General features: G+C 37.1%; 2 protein-coding genes across 3 annotated transcripts; one reads left to right on the forward strand and one right to left on the reverse strand.

Annotated features, from left to right (window-relative positions):
- Positions 1 to 1,206: 1,206 nt before the first annotated feature.
- Positions 1,207 to 3,198, forward strand: LOC141590936 (uncharacterized). The gene is made up of 2 exons (XM_074411440.1): positions 1,207 to 1,470; positions 1,765 to 3,198. Exon 2 carries the CDS (start codon positions 1,770 to 1,772, stop codon positions 2,832 to 2,834), a length of 1,065 nt encoding a protein of 354 aa, XP_074267541.1. The 5' UTR covers positions 1,207 to 1,470; positions 1,765 to 1,769; the 3' UTR covers positions 2,835 to 3,198.
- A 2,790-nt stretch (positions 3,199 to 5,988) lies between these two features.
- On the reverse strand, positions 5,989 to 9,059 carry LOC141590937 (protein XRI1-like). Of its 2 annotated transcripts, none has more exons than XM_074411443.1 (8): positions 8,745 to 9,059; positions 7,986 to 8,041; positions 7,687 to 7,886; positions 7,416 to 7,470; positions 7,230 to 7,326; positions 7,094 to 7,134; positions 6,919 to 6,999; positions 5,989 to 6,786 (listed from the first exon to the last, which is right to left on the reverse strand). In XM_074411443.1, the coding sequence occupies exons 1-8, from the start codon at positions 8,768 to 8,770 to the stop codon at positions 6,773 to 6,775; spliced, it is 570 nt and encodes a 189-aa protein (XP_074267544.1). In that variant the 5' UTR covers positions 8,771 to 9,059; the 3' UTR covers positions 5,989 to 6,772. The 2 variants fall into 2 exon arrangements, with proteins under 2 accessions (XP_074267544.1, XP_074267543.1); XM_074411442.1 differs by having other exon boundaries at positions 6,354 to 6,790.
- Between the last annotated feature and the right edge of the window lie 8,414 nt (positions 9,060 to 17,473).

Raw genomic sequence — 17,473 nt, forward strand, 5'->3', positions numbered from 1 at the left:
AAAATGAAAAAGGGTTTTTTTGTCAAAAATTACCTAAAATTTGTCTCACTTGCAAATACACTACCTATCATTTTCTTTTTTGTAAGACACTGCCTTTAATTTTTTAAGTTTTGTTGAAAACTACCAAAACCTATTTTCTGGCCAAATTTTGGTCAAACTCTGACATTGACCTTGTTTACTCCAATTCACACGTGGGAACTCTCTTATTTTCTCAGTTCTTTCCCCTCATTCCTCTTTTACTATAGTTCCCATGCCTATTTCCCTTTCTCCTCTTTTACTTTACTTGATTTACTTTCCCAACCATTATCATCCTTTACTCATTCATCCTTCACATAACAAACAATTTTGAAAACACCAATCCTATGAATATCTTAGCTTTCTTCTTCTATGACCTCAACATCTCCAACACAAATCTTTATTTCATCACATTTCACTTCAAGCTCTTTCAAATGCATCTTCTCCTTAACTCCTTGCTTAAGTTGATTAACTTTTCTCATCACACGAAACTTCAAGATGTTGTAAATGCAAAATGGATGCCACAGTTGCATACCTTTCTTCTAGTTCAGGTTTTCGTGGATCTTATTGAGATACTTGTCATTGGGCAAAACAAAAAATGGAGATGAAGGAGATAAGAAGAAAGATAAGGGGGTAGGAGAAGAAGATGGTTGTGAATGAGAAAAGAGAGAAAGAATGGGTTAAATGAGGACAAGAAAGAGGAGGGAGGAAGAACAAAATAAAAGGGTAAAAAAAGACAGTTCCCACGTGATAAAAGGAGTAAACAAAGTCAATGCCGGAGTTTGACCAAAATTTGGCCGTAAAATGGGTTTTGGTAGTTTTCAACAAAATTTTAAAAATTAACCAAATGTGTTTGGTGTGGTGGTTGCTCACCTCATCCCTTAACCATGAGGTCAGGGGTTCGATCCCTGCCAATGGGAATGGAGCAAGCTCTTTGGCCAGTCGTTTACTTCTTCGTGAGAGCACGCGCGGCGAGGGGATTATACACTATTGTCGACGGTGGACACCCCGGTTTAGACTAAAAAAAAAAATTAAAAATTAAAGGTAGTGTCTTACAAAAAATAAAATAATAGATGTATATTTGCAAGTAAGACAAATTTGAAGTAGTTTTTGAAAAAAAACCAAAATAAAAAATTTAAAAAGATGGTAGGCAGTCACTAAGCGGGAGACTCGTTCAACAAAGACATGGCTATCTCATTACAATCATCCCAACCTCGTCTTTATCTCTCCTCCCCAAATATTATTACACTCTCTCCTCAATGTCTCCCTATCATCAGTTCTCTTCCTTTTATTCTCATTTTTTCTTTCTTTCGTTACAAACCCAATTTCAACCTCAAATTTCCCTTTTTTGATTCAAGGAATTTTTAATTACTCTGTTTTTGTTGTGAATTTGGGATTTTCACATAGAAATTGATCTGGGTTCTGAATTCAATTCGTCATCACGGAAACCTTCAGGTATCCTGTAATTTATTATGTCACCGCCTTTTATTTTTTTATTTAGTAGCTACAAATTTGGAAAGGAATGTAATTTAATTGAATTGAATTGAACAATGAATTCAAATGGGTGTGATAGAATTACATTTTTGTTCGATTTATAGGAAATGTCAGTTAGCTTAATTGATATTAATTGATAATGAATGGTGGTTGCAGCTCGATTACAATTATGTGTTATTGATTGAATATTCATGACAATGTCGAAAACTTATGGTTTTGTTTGTTGCACTTTGTTTTTTGTTTTTGGAAAATTAGATTGAATGGAAAGTGAGGGTGGTGGCATTGTCGCTGCTGCTCCTACAAATCCGAGATTGTCCTCCCAACAATCAACACTTCGAGATTCTTTTAATGTGCGTGACCTTGCGAATGGCTTAAACACGATCACCATTGTTGACCATAGTAATAATACCGCAAGCCAACGACCTATTTCCAATCTTACCCTTGGTGCTGTCCTCAACGGGACCAAGAAACCGTCGTCTCCTAAAAACGTTGTTGTCCGAAACCTCCTTGAGATCATACGCAACGACGACACCATAAACAGTGGAGGGTCGCCTAATAGTAAAACCTCCTGGAAGTCTTTTAAAGAGAAGCTTACGCGTAAAAAGAGTCAGAATTCGAGTTCTGGTAGGTGGACTTCTTCAATGCCGGTCCCACAATCTGACGTGTTACCAAGTTCGAGATCAGGGAGAGACCTGATGTTGAACAGGAACTCCCTAAGGAATTCCCTTAGGAACAATTCAATAAGACGAATTGATGGTGTTCCAGCCGATGACATGACTTTGTTAGAGGTTGATAGTGGTGGGTCCCCTAGGAGTGGGGGTAGTTTCCGGCTGTCAGCTACTTTGGCAGCGGAGAGGGAGGAGACGCGTAAGAGACTATCTAGGGAGTTAGATGAGGACGGGAATAATGATGAGGCGAGCAAGGATAGTGAACATCAGGACGAGGATGAGGATGAGGAGGAAGACGATGAGGATGGGCCAAATTTTGGTGCTCCCTCAAATCAACCTATGAAGATGTCTTTGATGGATTTACTGGAAGAGACGGATAGGCAAGCCGGAATAGATGGGCCCACATATAGGTTGGATGACGAGGAAGAGGAGGATGACGAGGAAGAAGAGGAAGAGGCAGAAGAAGAAGAGGCGTTGGAGGAGGAGCTCGGGAAAGGGGAGTTTTCTTGTTGTGTTTGTCAAGTGAGGCATAAAGGAGCTGGTTTCATACCTTGTGGTCATACCTTTTGCAGGTTGTGTTCTAGGGAACTCTTTGTTCAAAAAGGGAATTGCCCGCTTTGTAATAATTTCATTTTGGAGATTCTTGATATCTTCTAAAGACGATGTACGGTCTTTCATCAACGTATTGGCTGCAACGACCTGACTTGTTCATGTTCGATACCACAGAGAAGTGAAGGGCATAATGACATCGGATTTTTCCCAGAAGAAGTATCGTGTTCATGTCAAGAGATTTCCAAATTAGATTTTTGTTGAGCCACTTATATTTGTCAACTTTTGGTTTAAATTTTGTAATGTATATTTTCCATATATTGTTTTCTAGTTGGTGAGTAATATGGACGAAGTTGTACGAGCACTTCCATTTTAACAGAACTGGAGATGTGCCATCACTTACATTAGATTTTGAAAAACTTCTTTTTGATCAAAAATGTGTCTGACTCTTGTATTGTTGCACTCTTTTGTATGATCAGTAATTTGGTATAAATCAGAAGATGATGTTAATATGCAAATTTACTTTTCGAATTTTCATCCTTTTTGGGGTTTCAGATGAACAGTCGAAATGTGGCTCATCAAGGGCAACACCGAGTTATGATAGTGCTTGGCTAATACAATGCTGCTGCCGTTGGAGGCATTTTAACTGTCCTGGTAGCCATTGATTTTAGACTACTTGTATGCTATTCACTGCTATGGTTTGCGCACAGCTATATAACTATGTTGTAAAACCCACCCACACTCTGACGCCATCAGCAGCACCGTATCAACCACAAGGCCTACAACTACCTTTCCTCTCATCAATGTCATTCAGTTACTTTTGCCAAAATGGGGTTGTGGGAAGACTACATAACATAACCGTGTCGCGCGACAACTGATCCAAAACATTTATCAGGTTACTTGGCTTCTTTTCTACGCTGCTTGGTATATACATTCCAACAGGCCAAGCATACCCCATTATCTCCTGGTCCACTGGGCCCCTATACGGTTGTACCCTGATTGGGGGCCGAGGCTAACACTCGACATATGCGCTTAGAAAATTCATAGCTCACCATTAATCATATGTCGAAAATGGCACACTCGGAATAATATATGGGAGCGTCTACTCCATATCTCTACACTCCCGTCCCAAACCCACAATATAGCATTCTTGAGTTCACACTTTTTGAACCAAACCTCTACATCAAAAAAAAAAAAAAAAAAACAATGATTTTATTTAAAAAGGTCTCAGGTTCAAATCACAGTACGAGCAATCTTGTGGGGTTATATTATATATGGCCTTAGGGTATGCTTTCTAGATTTCGAGTCGGTCACCTTATAAAAAGGGTGATTAACCAAGTCACGTATACTCAGGAGTTTTTCCAGTATACACGAGAAATAGTGTATCGGATTCCATCCTTATCCAAGGAGGGAAAAAAAAATCCAAGTGCAAACATGGCTTAGATCTTTAACAAGTAAACTAAAAGAAAAGCCATAAAAGGGTTGTAGACAATCAAAGATGGAGGCACAAGAGGAAAAGAGTAGGTAGTACTAGCCAGATTAAGAATCATTCTTATTTAAGAAATGTTGATTCCACAACTTTAGGCAAGCATGCCCACTAACTTTTTCACTAATTCCAATATGATTTGTTCTTTAACTTGAGTTAGTGGACCATAACCCGTGTCGGAGCACACATTTTGGGTAATGGGCAATTGATTGTGTACTTGTGTTACCATGGGCTAGACAAGCTTAACTATTGGTCATTTTTTTAATTAAAAAATAAAAAACAACTTTTCTATATGACTGTTCTATAATAGATTGATCTCAAAGAAGAAAAGTTCAATTATAAAATTTAATTTAATTTATATTTTAATTTTATAAAATTTAATTTAATTTATATTTTAATTTTATTTTAAGAACTCGTCATTTTAGGATGAAAAGTAACATATATATACAAGTTATCAATCTAAAATTTTAGGTTATCAAAATAAAATATTTTTTTTTACAAATTTATTGAGAAATTTATTTGGGCTTTTGATTAATGGACTCTTATGAGTAAAATGGTAAAACCAAATATTCAAAGCAAACGCAAAATGAACCATATATAACCACTCAATGCAATATAAAAAATTTAGTTTATCGTTAAAATCTCGGGTTCTTGACAATTAATTTAGATAAAAATTCAAATAAGAGAACTTTGTATTGTGACTAGAGGTGGCAATCGGATTAATTAGGTCGGGTTTGGGTCAGATCATATCGGGTTCGGGTCATATAGGGTCAGCATACCCTTTCGGGTCGAGTCGGGTTCGGGTCAACTGATATATCGAGTCTGGTCGGGTTTGGGTCGGGTCATTATCGGGTTCGGTAACTTAATCGCATTACTATAATTTTTTACCATTAAATTTAGTTTTTAACCTATTATTTGGTTTAATTTCTTCATTACTAAGTCAAACATATCAATCTAAACACAAAATCACTTTCATTTTGATCAAGATTAAGCTTAATAATTGTCGGGTCATCAATTTAATCAGGCCAGCATCAAGTCGGGTCAATATCGGATTGGGTCGGGTTCGGGTTACTGATAATCGGGTCGTATCGATTTCGGGTCACAAAATTTTCGAGTCCTATCATATCGGATTTATTCGGATTGGGTCAGACTTGTCAGCTCTAATTATGACATCAGTACCAACATAAAATGTTAGAACTTATAACCCATACTAGCATAATTTTATTCATTAAAAATATTCTTTTGTTCTGTAGAATTTGATAACTTATTATATACCTCGGGTAATGATAAATATAATACTCGTAACTACATTGTATCCTACAATTATTTAACGCAACAAAAATACTCAAAACATGGGCCTTGTCATTAATTTTTGTGGGGGAAAAGATGTACGGAGTATATAATAAACAGTGCGTTTTTCTTCAAACGACTGTTTCTCGTCTGAAATAAGACGGCCAACATGTCATCATTTTACAATAAAATATTGTTATTTTCTGATACCATTATTTTTCACATCATTTTCAAGGTAAAAAGTGACACCCCTAATCATAACAGTTTGTGGATTAAATGGTTACATTTTCTTAAAAAAATGACAACATTTTATCCGACTTATTTCAAACGGGAAAACAGCCCGCTTGAAATAAGAATTTGCGTATAACAAAATCATCAACCCTATTATCAATTTATCAATACTATATAGTCTGGGACAAGTTCATCAATTTGGGTGTCCACAATACTAAAATAGTCTGTCGGGTGAAGACCACCAACATTTGTAGTTCAACTCCAACCAATATTGTCAAATTCCAACTTATAACATTTTCAACCAAGTAGATATATAATTAAATAAAAATCGAATTAATGAGAATTTTATTGTGCTAACAAAGGGTGACTTTTTAGCATAATAAAATTCTCAACCTCCGAAACCGTACATCCCAAGTAGGGGCACTTCAAGTAAATATATATTTGAGTCCGAAATAAAGAGCTACATAAATACATTTACATTTCCATCCAACTGCCTAAATATTAATTAAGTAAAAGAACTAAAGCTAAGACAATGCTTTCGAAACACTACCCCCCAAAAAACAAGGTGTTTTGCGCAAAATATCATATATGAGTATCAGAATCCCAGTCTGGTTCAATTCTAATTAACCTTCGATGTGGAATTGCAAAAAGTGTTGCATATCTTGAGCATATGTGTCGGCATTAACGAGTCAGAGCTTGCAAAATAATGTGAAAGTAACAAGCACCTTGAAAACGAGAGAAAATTGGAAGGTGCTACAAAAAATAAGGGGGAGGAGAAGGCATGTTTCATTGCCTCATCCTTTGGTTCTCATGATTGTGATGGAACCTTTTCCACCTTTAGTCGGGATTTTGGTTTTTCCGACAACTGGTTTACCTGAAAATGCTGAAGTCGGGTAAATACTGTCTTCCTTAGGCTTCGATGGGGGTGGGGAGTGAATGCGCTGGTTAATGTCTTCAAGAGTTACATCTCCATGAATCCCACAAGGTTTAATAATATCAAATGGATAAACTATAGATGACGGCGTTTCTGATGGCGCCTTCATGTATGATTTCCTGCCTAAGTATATGAGAATAAGTATGAATCCTATGCAAATTTTACAATACAGTGGCAATTAAATGAATTCTTCTAAAAGAGAACAAGGTAATAATAGTGAATACTTGCTTTGCGGAAAGGGTAGCGTTTACCTTTGAATGTAATATTTCGGAAGCTCCTAACTGGTCGTTGAACCATACTTGATCCAGAATCAGGATTCTCATCACAAACCTCTAGAGAAACCAAAAAAAAAAATTCCAGAAATTCAAGCCTTGTGCACATAAGTCACGAGAAAGCTAGACTAAAACAAATTCGTGGACAGTTTACCATTTACACTGATCTGAGTACCAGATGTCGAAGACACGTTCCTGCATCACAAATGGAAATTCATAGTAAGCACAATGGCAATTGCTTCAAACGGAATATAAGTGCCGCTCATATAAACCATAACTAGAATTGATACCCGTCATCAGAGCTAATATTCAAGTCACTATCATTGAGGCATTCAGCAAGCCAAGCTTCAGATTGTCTAAAGTCTTCGATAGTAGGAGGTAAAAATTCTGCAGTCGACAACATTGTTACTGTAAGAATATGTAATAGATACTCAATGCCGCATTTAAACTTGAAATTGCATGAACAAGAAGGAAACCTTGAAAGCATGCGTCCAATTCACGCAGGACAGCACCATGAGAATTGACTCGCTCCTAAACAGATAAAAAAATGTGAGCCATGTATGAGATAGTTTCACGAGTGGGACCAACCTACATCGTCAAGAACTACGGGAAAAATATCTAAATATCTAAAGATCAAAAAATAGATTTTCTACCAATGGAGCATATAGTAATGAAGCTTAATCAGAATATCTATAGCACAAATACGGAATTCAAAGGCAATATACAATATTGCACAAGATGATCAACCTTAGATTTGAAACAGGAGGATGCAATTCCTTCATCAGCACAATCAAACTCCAGTATCCTTCGTCGCTTGATTTGAGAAGCATACTCTTTGCCCTCTCGAGGAGACTTACTATTGGGCTCACCGCGATCATCAAAATAGTAAGCAAGGTCTCCACAAGACTTAATCGGAGTAGTTTCCTCAAACATGCAAGATATATCTTCTGCAATTCAGGTAAACACACAGTTAGTACAAAACAACATAAACTACTCAATATCACTAACTTCACATCATAAACGCATACTCCGTACAATATACTCACCTATTTGAGCATCTGCCAGAAGATATACATCGTCGCCTTGCCACGCCCATGACTGACTGATATTGTCAAGAAATATAGTACATTTCAGGAACACTAATTCCATATAATAAAGGAGTTCATCACAAGATCATTATTCATTATGACATTTAAAAGCAAAACACAATCTTGAATCAAGTAAACCAACATAATAAATTACTTTAATGATAAACTATTAAATTGTGGTAATCATCATAAGCTACTGAAGAACTATGACCCCATTTAAGCACAAATTAACCATAATTATAACATAAATTCTAGAATAAGACGGTCTCACACTGATTAAAGCATCATATGTTGACAGAAAAGCAGCAAAATGTATCTAATTAATGAAGACATAATCCAAAAATTTAGTAACATAAATCTAACCCAAGATACACAACTTTTATCACTCAATAGAATCTACATTATAATTTAGTAACAAATGCGCATTTTATACATATTCTTATTTAAGATGGTTGTAACTTGCAAGCGTAAAGCGGACCTAAAACAACCCATATACCCGGCTAGTAATGAAAATTAATTAGCGAGAGAGATATGTTTTTGGATCCGTTTCTCACTTACGACAGTCGTCCTAAGAGAGACTTACTTGCACAATAATTAATCAAACAAAAGCAAACCCACATCATGAAACTGAATTACACATAAAATTAAAACAACCCAGTAAAAAAAACAATCATACTTAAAACTAAATTAAGCAAAAACCCAATTAAAAGAACATACTTGTCGTCATCGTGATGATAATCCATGAGATTAAACAGAAAATCTGGTTAATTAAGTTAAAGAAATAGCCGTTGAAGAATTAGCAAAAAGAAGGTTCCATGAGAATTTATTTAGGACAAAATGAAGAACTAAAATGGGAAAAGAAACAAACAGAAGGGAGGAAGTGATGGAGTATGTGCTTGGAGAAGTGTGATGAAAATTGAGGGTTGGAAGTATAAAAAGACTGCAAAGAAATGGAACGTCGTGTCTCATAAACTGCTTCCCCTTTTTTCTGCGCTCCCTCTCCCTATCTATCCCAGTCGCACTCATTCACTATCTTTTCTTGCCTTTTTCTCATTTTTTAAAGTATAGTCTATATATTTTGCGGGACCCAAGTGATTTTATATAGTCCAGACTCTAGACCCATTAAAATTGACCCAACGAGAAGTAAACCATAACTCAATCTACAACCACAATTTTTCATTGAAGACAGACACCATTAAGGTAAAGACGGATCGAATAATACCATTTTAAAATTGAAATGGGTTGGGTAGTAGTGTAAGTTGGGTGGTTTGTTTATTGTGAGTAGGAGTACCTTTTGCATTATTACAACAAAATCAGAGCCTTAATCCCAAAATGATTTGGGTTGGGTTGACATGAATCATCCTTTAAAACCGTCCATAGGTGAACGCACTCCTCAAAAAGCGAAAAAATAGAAAAGAAAATTTTAAAAACAAAATGGCAGTGAAACATAATACAAAAGTCGGGTAAACTTGTAGGTTTTAAAATCGAAGTCCGGATTTCTTTATAAAAACTAAGAATGTAAATCGAGAATAAATATTAAAACGATGTTGAAAACCGAAGTAAAACTTAAGGGTCCCGAATACCTTAAAAGTGAACAAAGTATTAATATATAAGAAAGTTGTTGATAAAAGGTGTAAAAAATTCGAAAAGAACAAATAAATTTTAAATTTTTTTCTAAAAAATAAATAAATAAATATTTCAAATAACGGCAAATACTAAAAATCCACATGTATCATTGCCCTCCATTGTGGCCTCTCTGTCACCATTCCTTCATCAAGCCCGAAAAATCTCATATCGTGCTATATCACTCTCAACCATTCTGTTTTGATCTCCCTCTAGCCCTAGCAACCTTTTCTGTTCCACAGGTTTCCAGCCTTCTAACTGGTGCGTCCATATGTCTCCTTCTCACATGGTCAAACCATCTTAGTCGGATTTCCATCATCTTGTCCTCTATTGGCGCCACTTTCACTTTTTCCCTTATCACCTCATTCCTTAATCGATCTTTCTTTGTATGGTCGCACATCCACCTCAACATACGCATCTCCGCCACACTCATCTTTTGAACGTGACAATGTTTCACGGCCCAACACTCGGAGCCGTAAAGTAAGGCAGGCCTAATCGTCGTGCGATAAAATTTTTCCTTTAATCCTAGGGGCATCCCTTTATCGCATAAAAACCCTGTAGCACTTTTCCATTTAAACAATCCCGCTTTAATTTTGTGAGCCACATCTATGTCCAACTCCCCATCTTTTTGAATAATAGATCCTAGATATCTAAAGAAATCTGACCCCTTAACAACATTTACACCGAAAATAATACTCCCCACCTCCATCGATCTCGACCCTGCCACGTTACTGAACTGACATCTCAAATACTCGGTCTTACTCCTACTTAGCCTAAATCCACGAGTCTCCAGAGTATGATGATAGGGTTGCGTCGTTAACAACCAAATCAAAACAAATTTATAGACTCAACAAACTACTTAGTCAAAGAGTAAGTAGAGGTCGGATCTCAAGGGACGATTTATCAAATAGTTATCTAATGCAAAGTTGCTATGTCTTAGTGTCACAATTGCGGTTTGAGTTGTAAGCTAAACTACTATGATGAAAATGTAAACAAATGAAATGCAAGGCAAGTAATAGACGTAAACAATTGATTAAAAACACTAGGGTGTCACGGGTTCATATGGGAAACATGGTATAATCACATAAATGAGTCATACAAACAATTATAGTTGTGTTGGAATCGAGTTAATTTATGTCTTACAATTCCTAAAGAGACTTAGTCTCGAACTCGAGTTGATTTATAGCTTACGACATATACAACAACTTCTTTCTCCCTATTCAATAATATGCATGGTCTAACAAGCCTTGAGTTGATTTATTTCTTACAAGTCTTGTTGAAAAGATAAGAGAATCATGTTAGGTTGTCAATCAAGCATTTCATCAAGCATAACATGTGCATAAGTTGAATACACAACATACAATCATTCATATGAACTCATTAAGCATAGATTTTGTAACACCCCCGTTTAGGAAGGAGCCTTAACAAGGCATGCCCGACTAAATGGGCGTGTTAGCATCTCGGTAAACCGAGGCAGTGAATGACAAAGTAAAACAATCAAAAAGATACTTTAAGTAAAGTTTACATCAAAAAGAACGACTAGCCAAACTTGCCTTACAAACTTCAACCAAAGTGACAGAAATGTAAATGTTTACAAAAGAATTATTAAACTCAAAGGTCAAATAACGTTTAGTGACTCGTGAGACTAGACACTAGCTCCAAGATTGCGTCGCGTCCATCCGTCCCCCAAGCACAGCATCAAACACAGCTACTACTCTGTACGTGCTTTAATAACTGCTCCCCATTCAATCGGAAATCATTGAATGGATCAACACAGGCCGCCCTGGAAATAGATGACAATTTTGACACAAGACACAAAAACGTCAACCACTGGTTGAGTAGGGATAAAATAAAGAGAAAGCAAATGACCAACATAAATGGAAATGTAAAGATTAACTGTAACTATTTAATAGGACAACACAATAGAAATGAGTGCCTACTCCCCCGTCTTATACAGGCCAACCGCTGCTCCTATCAGCAATTATGGCACAATCCCCTTAACACCGTGCTCATCACAATAAGGTACAACTCCCTTAACACCGTACCATCTCACCACTAGCATAACTCCCTTAACACCGTGCCTAATATTCACAACAATACAGGGATACATTCATATGAAATCAATAATAGTAATAATAACCATCCACAACGTACTGTTTATATAAGTAACAACATTAATAACACACGTTGTACTGTTGAGATAGTCAATCGACCAATATTCCAGTCAATCGACCAATATTCCAGTCGATCGACCACTTGGCGCATCCCAAAAATGTCAATCGACCAAAATGGCATGTCGATCGACTAAGATCAACTTTGCAAATAATTGTCAGTTTCCCATACACCTGCATACAATCGTTATTACTATGTACAATCATATCATAAAGTGTTGAGTAGGGGCTACCTTAACAACAATAATTCTGCAGCAACGAGGTAATGAACCAACTAAAAGCGCTCTTCTACGAATCCACCACCTAGTTTATGCAATTAACAATTATACACAATTAACAACGACACCAAACAATGATAGAAACAAACCCAATACAACAACCTCGTACCCGTGTGGTCATGGTCTCAAACACGGTTTGGCCACGATTTGGTCAATGCTACAACACTCCCAATTTACAACAAATAAATTGCTAATGTAATTATTTCGATTAAACTCCCAGTTTTTATAGTCTTACGGTTAAGGCACGAGTGTACCACTTACAAGTCATCCTTTGATATGCAATTAATATAAGATTGATAGTTAGAACACTTACGATAATTAGGAATGAATAGTGAGACGGATCACGAGTCCTTCTCTATCTTCTTTTCTCACGTTGGGTTGTGTATGGTGAGTGTGTGTTTTGTTTTAAACTGACAAAAGTGTATAATAGTGATGGGATGGGGTTTATATAGGTCTAGGGTTAAAATAAGAATTTGCGTAAAACATGCCTGACTGAACTCAGTCGATCGACTAAGAAATTTAGTCGATCGACTAAACTTTTCCTCGCGTCAAAGCCAACTCTTACTTAGTCGATCGATCCATAGTATCAGTCGATCGACTAAAACCCTTACATGCACTAAAAGCCACGCATACAAGCACTATAGACGACCACTCCGCTCTACCTAACTTATCAAAATGACGGGTATTACAGATCTAACTCATGTTTACTCCCCTACCCTAACTAAGAGACTACTCACACATCATCATGGAAATCATGTTATTAATGGTGTCAAACATCTTAACACAAGTAAATAACATGATGAATGAGTGTAAAGTAATTAACAAAATATTAAATGAAAGACTAAGTAAAGAGTAGAGAAATTGTACCAACTTGAGATGAACAAAGGAAATAGAAGAATAAGAGAAGAAAGTCTTGATTAGTTATGAAGAGTTGTTAATTCTCGAATACAAACCCAATAATTCTTCAATTACCAAGCTAGATCTAAGATTACTTGAACAATAATTAAGGAAAGATTAAAATGTAATTAAGCTAATTAGAGTAGTCTAACTAAGCTAAGCTAATGTTTTCTAATGTGATGTCTCATCTAAGTACATGAGGTATTTATATTAAGTACAAGTATTAGGTTAACTAAGGGTTTAAATGACGATTAAGCCCCTTAAGGAAGTCCTTCGCCTTGTTAGAGCTGAGTTAGCTCCCACGAGTCTCTCTTATTTTTTGCACGTCCTGCCAGCTTGCTCGAGGGAGCCGGGCCTTTGCCGCCCGAGCTCCTCCCATTTGGCACTCATTCTGCCAGGCAGATCGTGGGATCTGGCTGATGCTCGCCCGAGTCCCTCTTCTTGAGGTCCACCGTGCCAGTCAGCTCGTGGCAGCTAGTTGGTGCTTGCCCTTTTTCAGACTTGGCTCGTGGGGGCTTCAGTGAGCTCGTGAGACCTCACTATTTCTTCCCTTTGACTTGGGCGTGGCTGCCTCCCAGCTCGTGGTAGCTGGCCTTGACTGGTGAGGTTCCTCCTCATTGCTCAATTGCTTGTTTTATTGACTAAGGCCTTTAGTCTTGGTCTCCTACTTGATGCTTGGTCATTAGATGCGGTCAATTTAGCTCCATTATGCACCATTTACGCAAGGCTAATGCTCTCCTCCTACACAGGCACCAAACCTCATAAAATTTGCATAATAGGAAGCTAAAGATAAGAAACGGCCATAATAATCACATAAAAGCATATGGAATGAGACTAGTTAAGGGATTAAATGTGCGTAAATGCGAGTCACATCATATGCCTTAATAATTCCAACTTTCTCTCAACCTCCTCTTTCGTCTCATCAATCAATACAATATCATCCGCAAATATCATACACTAAGGGATGTCTTCCTAAATAAATATCCCTTTTCAACTCATCCATAACAATAGCAAAGAGAAAAGGATTAAGTGTGGAACCTTGATGCACCCCAATGGTAATGGGAAATTCTTCCGTTCTCCCAACATTAGTGCGAACACTTGCACTAGCCCTCTCATACATGTCCTTTATGAGGTAAATATGTTTTCGAGACACACTCTTTCTTGCCAAAGCCCACCAAAGTACTTCTCTCGGTACCCTATCATATGCCTTTTCCAAGTCAATAAAAACCATATGGAGATCGTTTTTCTTGTCCTGGTGGTGTTCCATCAACTGTCTCCTAATAAAAATCGCATCCATAGTCGATATGTCAAGCATAAATCCAAATTAGTTATCCGAGATGTCTACACATTTGATAAGCCTTTGCTCGATTATCCGCTTCTATAACTTCATCGTATGACTCATACGTTTAATTCTCCGATAATTAGAACACTCTTGAACATCACCTTTATTCTTATACAAAGGGACAAGGGTGCTTATCCTCCAAGCCGATGGCATCTTGTTGCTCCTCCAAATCTTGTTGAAGAGCATGGTTACCCATTCGATTCCTTTCCCCCCCAAGCACCTCCAAAATTCTATGGGTATACCATCCGGTCCCTCTGCTTTCTTCGATCCCATCTTCCTTAACGCCTTTCTAACTTCACTCTTTTATATTCTACGCACAAATTCCCGATTAACCATGCTTGGTGTTACTTGTACATCCCCGAAACCTTGCTCCTTATGTCCATTGAATAAAGTATCAAAGTAAGAACTCCATCTAGCCTTTATTTCGTTATCCTGAACCAGAACCTTGTCGTCCATATCTTCACACACCTAACTCTCATAATATCCCTCGTCTTTCGTTCTCTTATGCGGGCTAATAAATTGATATCCTTTTCTCCTACTCTCATGTCCAACCTGGCATACACTTCTTGGTTAACGTTTGCCCTCGCATCACGCACTACATTTTTAGCGGCTCGTCTAGCCTCCTTGTACTTTTCAAAGTTCTCATCACTCATGCATTTCCCCAAAACCTTATAACATTCACGCTTTGTCTTTATCGCTTGTCTCACCTCATCTTTCCACCAAGATGTGTCCTTACTTGATGGTGTATTTCCTTTGGATTCCCCTAACACCTCCCTCACCAAATGCTTCACAACATGCTCCAATTTATCCCATGTTGCATCTATATCTTTCTCCTTTCAATCCGACCAAATATCGCTTCCGACCTTATCCAAAAACACTTATTTATTTTCCCCTTGTAGCTTCCACCACTTGATTCGTGCCTCACTGATTACCTATATCTTCCTCAAGTCTCTCATACCCCACAAATCAAGTACCACTAACCTGTGCTGTGTTGCGGTACTTTCACCGTGTATGACCTTGCAATCGGTATACTCTTTCTTCCACACATTCTTTACCAAAAGGAAGTCAATTTGACTAGCATTTCGTCCACTTCTATAAGTCACCAAATGAGAATGCCTTTTCTCAAACCAAGTGTTCATTATACCCAAGTCATATGCTAAAGCAAAATCTAAAATGTCACTTCCTGCTTCATTTCTCTCCACGAAACCAAAACCCCATGAATGCTCTCGAAGCCAACTCGACTAGTACCCATATGCCCATTGAGGTCACCACCAATGATCAATTTCTCTCCAATAGGGACTCATTCTACAACCTCTTCCAGGTCTTCCCAAAAGGCTCGTCGAATAGAAGGATCCAATCCTACTTAAGGTGCGTAAGCACTTATGACAGTCAGGACCTCATCCCCGACTACAAGCTTAATGCTCATAATCCTATCACTCTTTCTCGATACTTTTACCACATCATCAAGTACCTTTTTCATTATTTTAATAAAAATAGTGACATATTACTTGTTCTTAAAAATGTTAGCAACTTCGTTAGCAATGTGACCACTCTACAATATGTTTCATAGGATTTTCAAGAGTCTTAAAATAGGAACATATATTAACTCAGATAGTCACAACTCAAAATTGGTGATTTGCGTAAAAATGATATTATCTTAGTTTGAAATGTATCCATAATAACAATCCTTTCTTTTAGAAATGAATGAATCTTATAATGGTAACATTGTAATACCTAGATATTTTGGGACCCGTAAAGAACATTGGGATAAGTGAGAAGACCCTTTGACTTGACAAGAAGTTACTCAAGAGTAGGGGATGACTGCACACTAGACCAAGTAGAACCTAAACTAGACCTAGTGAGCATACAGTGGACCGAGGAGGTGCCACTCGGCCGAGTACAAGCGGTACTCAACCGAGTGGATGGCACTCGGCCGAGTAGACTCATCACTCGACCGAGTGCAGCTCCTCAGTGGACGTTAAACGTATGACGGGATGTATTCCACCAAAAACCTAATTCATTTCCTTCTTTCTTCCTATCACTCCAAATCCTCTCCCCTCTCTCTAAAACCCTTCTAAATACTCTTCCATGGGATTCAAGCTTGGATTAGAAGATTATGCACCTTATTCTTCTTCCTTTCACCTTGTAAGTAAAGATCTACCTTTTTTCCTTTTCTTATAAACCCCCCGTTTGGGGTTTTTGTTATGGGTAATTAATTAGTGAATAATATGAATAATATGGGTAATTAGTGTGAGAAATAATCTGTATACTTCCCTTATAATTGAAGGATTATAACGAATTTAATTAAGACGATCACTAGTCATAAATAAAATACATAAACAAAATAAAGGATTCAGAAATAACCTTCGGTCCTAGCAAATTTGGCCTATGAACAATATCGCAATGATATTCTCCTATCAGTTGCACCCAAGATGCTCCGAGAAATGCCCTTGTTTTGCTAGAATCGATCCAAAAATTAAAATAATTTTTAGGTTTTTCTTTTGTGTTTTTCCGATGAGAGAGGAGGCAAAAATGAAAAATGAATTAGGTCAGAAAATCCTCTCCCTCACTCACCTATAAACCGTGTATTAGGGATGGATTAGGGTAGGATTTTTTTTTTTTCATTTTTCTCGGCCCATTTCCGAAATAAGGAGTATTATTTCCTTATTTTTGGTTATTCCAAAAATGTACAAAATGTGTTAAATTGTCATCTAGTGAGGATCGAACCCATGACCTCTTGGTTTGTGTACCCTCACTATTACCACTATGACACATTCAACTTGTTGATATTAAATATAACCGATTACATTTAATTACGAATTAACAGATTAATTCTTCCAAGCTAACATTACATACATTTAATTAAATATAACTTATTATATTCAATTTACGAATGTGATTAATTCGTCTCAACTAATATTATTTAATCTTCATTAAATAATTGTCTCATCAACACATTGACTAACTGTTTAGTCATATTAGGCATCAATGTGATCATATTTCTATAATCACATCTCTCAAACACATCCTATAGGTGTGACCTTTAGGGACCAGTTGATCACCGCCATCTGTATGATAATAACGTCAAACTTTCTAGCAAGCCAACCGTTATTAGGTAAACGTTAATCAACTGAT

Source organism: Silene latifolia, chromosome 7, assembly GCF_048544455.1.
Source record: "Silene latifolia isolate original U9 population chromosome 7, ASM4854445v1, whole genome shotgun sequence".
In the NCBI taxonomy this organism is placed as follows: domain Eukaryota; kingdom Viridiplantae; phylum Streptophyta; class Magnoliopsida; order Caryophyllales; family Caryophyllaceae; genus Silene; species Silene latifolia.

Excerpts from the sequence above, each read along its gene's own strand:
- LOC141590936 (XM_074411440.1), top strand. The coding sequence starts at position 1,770 with ATGGAAAGTGAGGGTGGTGGCATTGTCGCTGCTGCTCCTACAAATCCG.
- LOC141590937 (XM_074411442.1), bottom strand. The coding sequence starts at position 8,770 with ATGGATTATCATCACGATGACGACAA. Across the intron at positions 7,135-7,229 it reads AATATTAGCTCTGATGACGG|GAACGTGTCTTCGACATCTG; the intron begins GTATCAATTCTA and ends TTTGTGATGCAG. Across the intron at positions 7,000-7,093 it reads TACTCAGATCAGTGTAAATG|AGGTTTGTGATGAGAATCCT; the intron begins GTAAACTGTCCA and ends TGGTTTCTCTAG.